Here is a 10,459-nt window from a genome sequence, read left to right as displayed (position 1 = left end):
ATTTTTTTTTTTTTTTTTTTTTTTAAGTGAGGGTTATTGAAGGTAGATGCAGTCTTAATGCTGGCAGGGTTAATAGTACTTGAGGAAGTACTTTTGTTTCTTCTGAGCTGACGAAAAGAGGAAGGAGCAGAGAAAGCTGAGGAAAAGAGAAGCCAACCAAGGGATTCTTGTTTAATTTTGAGGGAGTGTCATAAAAAAGTGGACTTTTCTTAAAAGTGCGGTTCTCATTCATAATAGTTTTTTTATGAAGTTTGAAGTAACCCTGTTTCTTGATTTTTGACTTTCAGCAGTTATCTCTGGGTTTGTTTCTCTTTATTTCTCCACTTCATTTGTTCAGAGTAAATTTCACCCCCTCCCTCATTAATAGAAATCCGACAGCAAAGGGGTTTTGGTTTTTGGAAAGAGTATAAGTATGTATTTATGACTTTCATTTTTTGAAGGTCAGAGTAGGCAATTTCAATACTTATTTTACAGTAAAATTAAAATATTACAGATTGGATTTTTTCAATTTTTAGATTATTTTTACCTTTCTGATAATTATTATGTTGTGAGTTCAGAGTAATTGTGTAGTAGTGGACAGAGAAACTAAAACTGCTTGAGACTGCTTGCAGTGCCAGCTCATTTGTAGCCTTGCAGAATAATTCACAACTATCTGTCAGCTCCAGATTCAGTTTTAGGAGCTGTATGTGTTATGGATGGGAACCGAGACCCATGAAATATATTCAGAGAAGTGGCATTACAGAAAAGTAATTACACTTTTAATAACTCAAATGATTCCCACATGACTCAAATGACTCCCATGTATTTTTATAAATCTTTTTGGAATTTGTATTAAGGCGAAACACCAGTAATGGACAAACATGGAAAGAAAAGACCTTTGGTGACTACTCATGTGATTCCAGATGATATGGGGTAAGGTTAGGATTTTTTTTTTTGTTAAGTAAACAAATCTTAAATATCTTACAATCTGAGCTAGATACTGATTTCAGTTATTCACTATGCTTGTTTTGCTTGGCGGGTTTTTTTTTTAGTTTTTGATTCATAACTCAGATGACAGATAATACAGTAGTTATAGGTAAAAGAAAATGTAACATTTTAAAATGAGTAATTCTGCCGTTCCGTTGTAGATACTTTTCAACATGCATAAAAATTGACATAATTGTGTGTGAGTTCTTAAAGTTCTTGTTGCTTTCAAAAGATGCTTTTAAGTTTTATCTTAAATTGTTAATAATTTAATGTATATTTTTCCTGCTTATCTGAGTTGCTTGAAGATACTAACAGTACTTTAAATGATCCAACCATTGCATGAAAACTAAATTCTTTTTACAGATAAATCTTATTAAATTCAGTATTTGTGAGCAGTGTAAATGTAAAAAAAAAGTGTATGTTGAAATAGTTTTTAGCAAGATTATAGCTGATGACTTGAAGATACTTTTTTTTATTTTTGGGTGGGTTTTTTTTTTTTTTTTTTACTTTTCAAAAATGAAGGTGATATTAAACCAAGATAAATATTTTCTTTACACATCATATACCTTTTCGGACTTGTGAGCTCTTGTACCACTGCTTTACACACTGGTGTTGCCATCTTAAAGGTGTTATAAAAACAACCCTGATATTATTTGGTTTGGATGTTCCTTACTGTGCCAGTCAGACTAACTGTGATGCACTTGTTTTCATTTGATGTTCCAAATACCTTTTGTGGGTTTTTTCTGAATAGGAAATGATCAATTTTATTTACCATCCTCCCTCACTACAGACCTTTTAAATGCCTCATACTGACTTTTTACTAATATAGTCTAGTAATTTTTTTTTTAAAGCAAATTAACCTAAACCAGAGACCTCTCTCAGGAGGAAAAAAGGAGTGTCATTTTTTATCTTGTAGAACAGATAAAAACTGTCACTGCTAACAAGTAATAGGCACGTGAACAAAATTAGTTTTAAGCATATACAACAGGTCATATTCTAGAGTCAGAAAATAGGCAATTAAAAATTTTAAACACTTATTTTTGTAGAGGTGAAGTACAGAATATGCTGGAAAGATTTGGAGGTAAGTACATTTACATTCTAATAAATTAAAAAAACAATTCATGTTTAAGTTGCAGAATTGGCAGTAATTCCTTACCATAAAATAAATTCCAAGATTTACATAAAATAACCAGTCTTTGTAGCATTTCTCAGCATTTCTTGAAAAAGCCAGTTTTCAGAAAAAAGGCTGTATCTAAGTAGAGCAAAGGGAAAGAAGGGAATAACTGCATATAAAGTAAGAGGTAAGTATTAGTGTAGGCAATTACAATGTAGAAAGGGAAAGATGCATGAGTGCTTTTGATTATTGATTCCAATTTTAAGATGAACTTTTAAGACGTAGTGATTATGTTGTAGAGAAGAGGGACAGTATGAGTTAGCTGTTGTTCTTAACCAGTTGTTTTTTTTTTTTTACGATGACGTAGAAGAGACTGGAGATTACGAGTGAGAAATTAGGTGCATATAAATGTTAGTATAAACAGCTAAACAGAACAAATAGTCCTAGTCCTAGGATTTTTGGAAGTATATTGTAGTTCTGAGGCAGAACAAGCTAGAAACTAGTCTGTACTCCGCACCTTCAGAAATCCAGAGAACAGGGAATCAGTACCAAAGCCAATTTCATCAGTCAGGAAGAAGAGTACAAGTTTCTATAAGATCTAAAGAATGAGAGTAAGTAATGCCAGTCATCTAGTGATGAAAGATTTATGCATGTCACCTAGATGGATTTAGTTTAGTCATAATCAGATCCTCAGATGGCTTTACTTATAGTTAAAATTCCAGCTGAGTTCCAGATAGCTGACAGTTTAGAGAAAAAAACACATCTTACTTCTAAAGTACGTATAATACACATCACAGTGTAACAGAGAATCAAGAAAGCTGTGGGAGGAAAACTATCTTAATAACAGTATTGCATACCCCATAGCTGATTAGTGCTTTCAATGTATGTATAAGAAAATGCTGTACACAGTCATTAGTTGCATGTAAATCTTAAAGTGGAGAAGGAGTTCAAGGAATTCTTTAATCCATCAATTAAGGCTTTTTGCCATTGTAGATCTAGCAATCTAGATGGGAGATTTCAATGTTAAAAAGCTAGGATTGCTTGTGGAAACTCTAAAATAGGATGGAAAGAAAGAAAATTAATCAATTGGAGAGAGGATGCTGTCTGTTCAAAAATAATAGGTTTGGCATTAGCAGGGGTAGATGCCTCTGCAAACTGGAGAGAGAAGTTTGACAGATGTTTCCTGAAATCTACCATAAGAAGGAAAAGAAATTGCTGAATTAACCTTAAGCTGTGAGTTGTTAAAAATCTCTAAATGTAAATTAAAGTGAAACAAACATACTGACTTACATTAACTTGAATACTTTTTATAAAGTCCCTCCAAAATATGAAAGTTTGTCTTTCATTCATTCAGTATGTTCACAGTGATAGTAACCACATACTACCTTTAATTTATTTCTAAAATCTAAGTAACTTGGATATTACTCTGAAACATGGGTGGTTTTTGTAGAAGAAAAAAAATTTGAAAGTGTCAGCGTAATTAAATTCCTTGAAGGTCTGGAAATTCTGAGCTGGCACCGCAGTCATGCAGCTAACCAGTGAGGATTTTGATGGTATGACTAACACATCGCTAGATATTACAGAAAAGAGCAAGATGTCCGTACTCACTCAGGTTTGTGAAAGAATGGAGCTTGGAGTGGAGAATTTACAGACATGAGATGTCCATACAATGTCTGAAGAAACACAATCAGTTTGAACTGACTGGATAGTGCTTCTGGTGTTTCGAGCATGTATGTGTGCTTATTGCATGGATGATGTGTTAGAAGTGCATGTTTGACTGTAATAATCAGTAGAGGAACACTGATTGATCATGTGTAAGGAACCGATTTAAATGTACCTAACGGAAGCACGGCAGCTACCCAGAGTTCAAACCATGGAACAGTTTCAGTTCATTGTGTGTGTCTGCTCAGAGCCACACTGACCATCCTGACCAGAATGAAAGAAGCTGAGTCACAGCATGGTAGGTCCTATTTGGTCTTGTCCCTGAGAGATACGAGACTTGAAGCAGATGCTGGAGTAGTTGGTGGGGCTGGGCAATGAGCATTTGCAGCTCCAGTGGCCAGGTGTCGGATAGCGTGTATGGGGGACTTAGGGAAGCATCTCACTCGCATCAGTGCCAACAGCAGTTTAGAATGCACCTTGTTCACTTCTCCAAAGCATAACTCATCAGCATTTTTAATAAAAGACACAATATAACTGTCTTAACTTCTAAATGTTCTTTGATTTTTAGCTGACATTAACAAGGCTCTCTTAGCTAAGAGGAAAAGATTAGAAATGTACACAAAAGCCTCACTCAAAACCAGTAACCAGAAGATAGAGCATGTTTGGAAAACACAACAGGAGCAAAGGTAACATTTACCCTTGTTTTCCAAACCTGTCAAATCAAATTCCCTTTTGTGTCACAGCGTGGATAGTTGGTCCATCCTCTTGCACTTAAATAGTAGGAATTGCGTCTACTAGTTAAATACCTGCTCAGGTCCTCTGTTTCTGCTGCCTCCAGGTGTGACCACTTGGTTAAACTGACAGTAACAATTTAGCACAGTGTTTTCTCTTTTGAATGGTGAAACTTAAGATTTGGAATTTTGACAGCAAGGTACCTTAAAGAACTGGTTTATATTGGCTTTATGGAAAAACATGACCTTTGATGGTATTTTTGTCTTTTAAAACAATGATTTTATTTTTTCCACTTTCGTTGGAATTTTCTGTTTCTACTTGAAAACTGAAAAATGTCAGTAAAATTTTTATACCGTTCTTGTTAAGACAGAAAATAATTGTCATTTTCACATTGTAAATAATTTTCACCCTAGGTAACATTCCTTTTGCCTCTTAAGGCATATTTAATTACTACACCTGATACTACAGGTAGAGCAAACTGAAAAATGAGACAGCTAAAAACTGAAAGTCAGCAATAGTTGGAACTGCCTTGGTGTTTTTCTGTGTATATATTTGAAACTTGCAATGACAAATTTAAGTTTACATAGAGAGCTAGAGCCTAATGAACAAGCTAATCAGTTTTTCATTTTAAAACCCTGGTGTTAAAGCCCAGATCAGCAGCTGGGTTAGAAAAACATAGTAAATCTCAGAAAACCTGACACTGCTAGGGGAAAAGTTCTTGTAATTTTTTTTTTAACCCGAGTTTTGTATATGATGCCGTCTCCTGATATATGTGTATATATGTATTTAAAATCAGCATTCATCCTAGAAGTGTTGTGTATGTATGTGTGTTCAGTTTTTCAAAACATACAATATTCTGTTAGGGCCAGACGTCAAAATTGCCTGTTTCTTTATCTATGCCAGCTCCTTCTATTCTGCTCCGTGTGTGTGTCGAACCTTAGCTTTCCTTGTAATTCTTCATAGCATTTATCATACTTAACGGCTAGTGTCTGTTTATAGGCAGAAGCTCAATCATGAGTTCTCCCAGCAGTTCATGACTTTATTTCAGCAATGGGATGTAGATGTGCAGAAAGCAGAGGAGCAGGAAGAAAAACTAGCGGTGGGTTTCCAGCGTTGCATGAGTTTCATGGTGTTTTTAAAGGAGGGAATATTGCTGTTTAGACACTCAAGAAATGTAAAAACACTTTATGTAGTTTAATCAAACATATGGTTGTTTGACTCTTGATTAAAAAAATCATTTAAGTTTGGTGGCTCCCAAACTGTAGATGTTTAAGTTTTGGGATATACTTTAAAGTGAAGAGGTATGCATTTATAAACTTCAATGCAAGTTTAGAAATGGCAATAACTGATGCCCTAGGCCAGCATGTGTCTTGAGAAAACCCAAGACCATTTACGGAGAAGAAAGATGTGTGCTGTTTCTGTGCATCAACGGATGCATAGGTCTTTGGGTTCAGGGGAAAAAGGAGCAAAGGAAAGTAGTCTTGTAGCCTGCATCCCTTAAAAAATATGCTGCGTATATCAAATTGTCATACATTTGCTCACTGAAAGGGAATAGAAGCTATGCAATGGAATATCACATGACGTTGCTGTATTTGTACTCCCAGCACATTTGCAAGTTTTGCTTTTTCCTAGGCAGCACATTAGCCTCGAGAAGAGGTTGGATAGCAATCCTCATAGGATCTCATAGGGATAATTCAGATTGGAAGGGACCTCAGGAGGTGACTCAAGACAATCCAGTCTTCAGTCTTTCTTTCATTACTAAGAACAATGATAGCTCTCCAGGCAGAAATGTGTATTACATAACCCAGATCCCCAGTGAGGGCGGAATTTCTGATTCTGATAAATGACCTTAGTGTTGCTGTCCAAGGACTTCTGGTTTACTAATGTGATGTTTTTTTTTTTTAATTTTGCTTCTGCTTCAGAATGTATTTCGTCAACAACAAAAAGTTTTTCAACAGGCAAGAATAGTTCAGAGTCAGAGACTGAAAACCATTAAGCAACTCTATGACCAATTCTTAAAGGTACAGTAAGTTTTCTTCTTAGAAGGAAGCTGATCCTTATCATATGACTTACTTCAGAGAGCTGTATTAATCCAACCATTATGAAATACAGAGATTTAAGGTTCACTTAAGGAAAATAAGAGCTTTGCATGAATATTCATGTTAGTATCTTTCCCTTATTTGTTAAGAATGTGGTTTGTTCTCTCTATACGTGTGTGCATACATGTGGCATCTGTTTAGGAAATGATTTAGTTAAATGTGTTCTCGAAGGGATTCAATTGACAAATATTTAACCATAATCCTCAGAGTGTAAAAAGAACAGTGTTTTGTACCAGTTTCAGGGTCATATAGGTCAGTTAAATCATCAGGATTTTGTCTTATTTATTCCCTTAGAATTTTCATATGTATTTAAAAAAGTGAAACTTGACAATCTATTAGAAGTGTATCTTAGGCTGCTATTTACTGCTTTTATTACTGTTGGCAGGTGCATCTCCTGTAATTAGAATTAGATTAGAATTTTTTTCAGTTATTAACCTTTCTAACAATTGCTGCTTCATGTATGGAAAGCAACCCTTAAGCAAAATCAATTGTAATTCCCTTAAAAGTGCCCAGTTAGAAGTTCCTTCACCTCTTCCTAAGCAACATTCATTGGAAAGAGTTTTCCCTTCTGTAATCTGGTATTCAAGGTAAGCATTCACCAAGATGTCAATGGGAAGATTCTGAAGGAAATGATGATTTATAGTGAAAACAGGCCCAGCTGGATGGTTATGTAATCAGTCCCATTTAACTTTCCTGGTTTTATGCATAATTTGTGTATTTGCTGGGAGTCCCTACAAACACCATTTTTTTGGACAATGCTTACAGAGATAATGTATTTTAAACACAATTCATTCTGATCAACTCTGGTGGTTTTTTTAACAAAGTAGTTAACATAACTAGCAAACAAAAAATGAGTACAACTACTAAAAAATCTGACTTTTTGGTAAAAAAAAAAATTCCCTGTCATTTTACACTAAGAACAAAACACTTTAGTCCCAGAACTTCTTTGCCCCGCTGTTTTTCCAAGTAAGGTATTAGAAATTGAAACTGAGAAAAGTGAAAGGTACCCTAAATGATTGGTTTTGTAATGAATGCAGAGGCACAAGACCATAGACTTACTGAAGGGCTGAGGTTGGAAGGGACCTCTGGAGGTTGTCTGGTCCAGCCAGGAGGTTGTACAGCAGAGCTAGAGTTGGTTGTCCAGAACTGACGTCTAGATGGCTTCAGAGTATTTCCAAGGATGCAGACTCCACAGGCTATTTGGGCAGCCTGTTCCAGTGCTCAATCACCCTCACTACAACAGTGTTTCCTGATGTTCAGAGGGAACCTCCTGTGTTTTCAGTTTGTGCCCATTGCCTCTGGTCCTGTCAGTGGACACCCCTAGAGTATGTTTGGTCTTTTCTGCACCCCCCACTTCAAGTATTTATGTATACAGGCAAGCTCCCCCCTGGAGCCTTCTCTTCTCCAGGCTGAACAGTCCTAGGTCTCTCAGCCTTTCCTTATAATAATTTTTATGGCCCTTTGTTGGGCTCTATCCAGCATGTTCATGTTTCTTTTGTACTGAGGAATCTGAAACTGGACATTACACTCCAGGTGTGGCCTCACCAGTGCTGAGTGGAGTAGAAAGATCACCTCCCTCAACCTGCTGGTAGCACTCCTGCCAGCTGCAATAGCAGCCCAGAATGTAGCATTAGCCTTCTTTGTGGCAAGGGTGCACTGCTGGCTCATGTGCAACTTGGAGCCCACTAGGACACCCAGGTCCTTTTCTGCCCAGCTGCTTCCCAGCTGGGTAGCCCCTAGTATAGCAGTGGTGCATGGAGTGGATTCAGGTCTGTCAGGAATCACTTGAACTTAGAAACTAACCAGTCCCTTTTTGAAATTTCAGTTAGCTCTGATGTTCGGGGTTTTTTTTTTCCAAGTCTAATAGCTTAAAAAAATAATTCTGAAATAGAGCAACTCTTAGTTTAAGGTAGTAGAAATTTAGAGAGAATATTACAGAAGCATTAATAAATAACTTTCAAAATGTCTTCATTAAAGATGAAAAACTGAAGATCAAGTATTACTTTGATTTTTCTTCTCAAAGACGATCTAAAGGTAGAAATCATGCCTCAGATAAGCTTAATGAAATACAAGTCCAGGAAAACACAACTAAACACATACACAGAGTTAGGCATAATTGTATGTACAAAAGGGAGGATAACCAGGGAGCTTGACCTGGCTTATTTGTGGAGAAGTGTCCAAAGAGAAGGAAATTGCATGAGTTTTACAGTCCTTACTTCAAGTCTCCAAGGTTGTCATAATATTAAACCCCTGTCATTCCTGACATGTCTGTTGAGTCTTTTCTTGTAGAACTCATTATCTTTACTGAAATGCAGGATAACTAGCTGAGACCTCACAGATGCTGAATGGAAGGGCTGTTTCCTTCCAGGGTCCATATTATTTAAACAGGAATCTAGCCTGGCGGACTAAGTCCTATATGATTTGCCTGTCAAGTTCATGACAAAACTCATCAATCAATTATCAGTAACTACTGCTGCTGTAAAAACTAAATTACAATCTCAGTAATGGTTGGTTCATTTGTTTTAAATTAGCGCTTTGACTTTGAGCAGTTCTGAATTAAGATTATCCTTAAATTCAGAGCATGGAAGAGCTGGAGAAGAGCAATGAAAGTCTTCTAGCTGGTGCACAAAGTGAACTTCGCAAAGAAATGGCTATGTTGCAGAAGAAGATTATGATGGACACCGTAAGTAACAGATCTATGAAGAAGTTAGTTAAATGCAAAAATAGAACATTCTATAAGAAAGTCATTTGACATTCATTTAATTAGATCAAAGGAATCGTATTGATACGGCATTCATTCAGTATTATCTCCTTTTCTTGTAACAGCAACAGCAGGAGATGGCAAACGTTCGCAAGTCTCTTCAGTCCATGTTATTCTGATGGCTCACTGGAGAAACAACTTGTACCTAAGTGGCATGATACAAGTATGGAGAAGCACGTTAAGATTTAAATGTTTTAAAGTTCCTATTAATTAATTAAGCCTTTCATGGATTGTTCTAATCTTGTAAGAACATATATTAGTAAATTTATTACTTGGGGAGGCGTATGGACCCCCAAACCATTTACTGTCTGTCCAATTAATCTTTAATGACTTAATACTCACTTTCAAGAGCATTGGAGTGTTGCAACTGTTTTACTTTTTTATAATGGCAAATTGTAACAATGGGCAGAATTAATAAAAAATGCATTACCCAGATTGTACATAACTTTAGGCCTTTAGGTACATTGTGCAAATAGAAGCACTTTTCACAACCTGCAGATTTTCATTGTTTCAACATTTAGTCTGCTGACACCAGCACTTACAAAAGTTCAGAGAGTATGACATGGCTCATGGGAGATTGTTTAATGATGTGTATTATGGCAAATTAAAGTACATTTTATTAACTTTTTTGTTAGGCATTCTACTATCTTTGTGCTAGTAAGAGATTTATGAACTGCTGTAATTTGTCCAAAAACCAGGTTTTAGTTGAATGATGAGCTGAGCATCACAACTTTATATGACATCTGCTCAAGTAAGCGTAATTAAACATCACACATTTTGGGATCTATCGTTCTTGTAGAACCACTGCTAGAAGTCATCTAGCTTGTTTAGGTAGTACAGGTTATTACAGCCTTTGAAGTGAAATACTACGTTTTGCAATTCCAAATGACCAGCAATTTAGGGAGGCCTAAGTTTTAAGGATAAAGCATTTGTCTTTCATGTATTTCACTACAGTGAATCAGTATAAATTAAACAATCGGTTTAGCTTGCATACAGTTTGTTTTTACAGAAAACCATTATGCCTGAATATCCACTTTTACAAATTAGGTAGTTCCCACTATATTTAATGCTTAATACAACAGCAGATAAAACTAAAACCATCTGCACACCCACGCGCACAAAAGT

The 10,459-nt window shown here is 36.0% G+C and overlaps 1 protein-coding gene across 1 annotated transcript in view; it reads left to right on the top strand.

Moving 5' to 3' along the window:
• The window catches only part of SYCP3 (synaptonemal complex protein 3), a 9,871-nt gene extending 260 nt beyond the window's left edge, over positions 1–9,611 (top strand). The window contains exons 2-8 of the mRNA XM_010144996.1: positions 837–912; positions 2,013–2,047; positions 4,311–4,428; positions 5,474–5,573; positions 6,397–6,495; positions 9,152–9,256; positions 9,400–9,611. Coding sequence (XP_010143298.1) covers positions 837–912; positions 2,013–2,047; positions 4,311–4,428; positions 5,474–5,573; positions 6,397–6,495; positions 9,152–9,256; positions 9,400–9,453 — 587 coding nt within the window. The 3' untranslated portion in view covers positions 9,454–9,611. The remainder of the gene's footprint in view (positions 1–836; positions 913–2,012; positions 2,048–4,310; positions 4,429–5,473; positions 5,574–6,396; positions 6,496–9,151; positions 9,257–9,399) is intronic.
• The last annotated feature ends 848 nt before the right edge of the window (positions 9,612–10,459 follow it).

Source organism: Buceros rhinoceros, unplaced genomic scaffold (genome assembly GCF_000710305.1).
Source record: "Buceros rhinoceros silvestris isolate BGI_N320 unplaced genomic scaffold, ASM71030v1 scaffold11151, whole genome shotgun sequence".
Classification (NCBI taxonomy): Eukaryota; Metazoa; Chordata; class Aves; order Bucerotiformes; family Bucerotidae; genus Buceros; species Buceros rhinoceros.
Note: the sequence above shows the minus strand (reverse complement) of the source record. Positions and strands in the feature narration are given on the sequence as shown.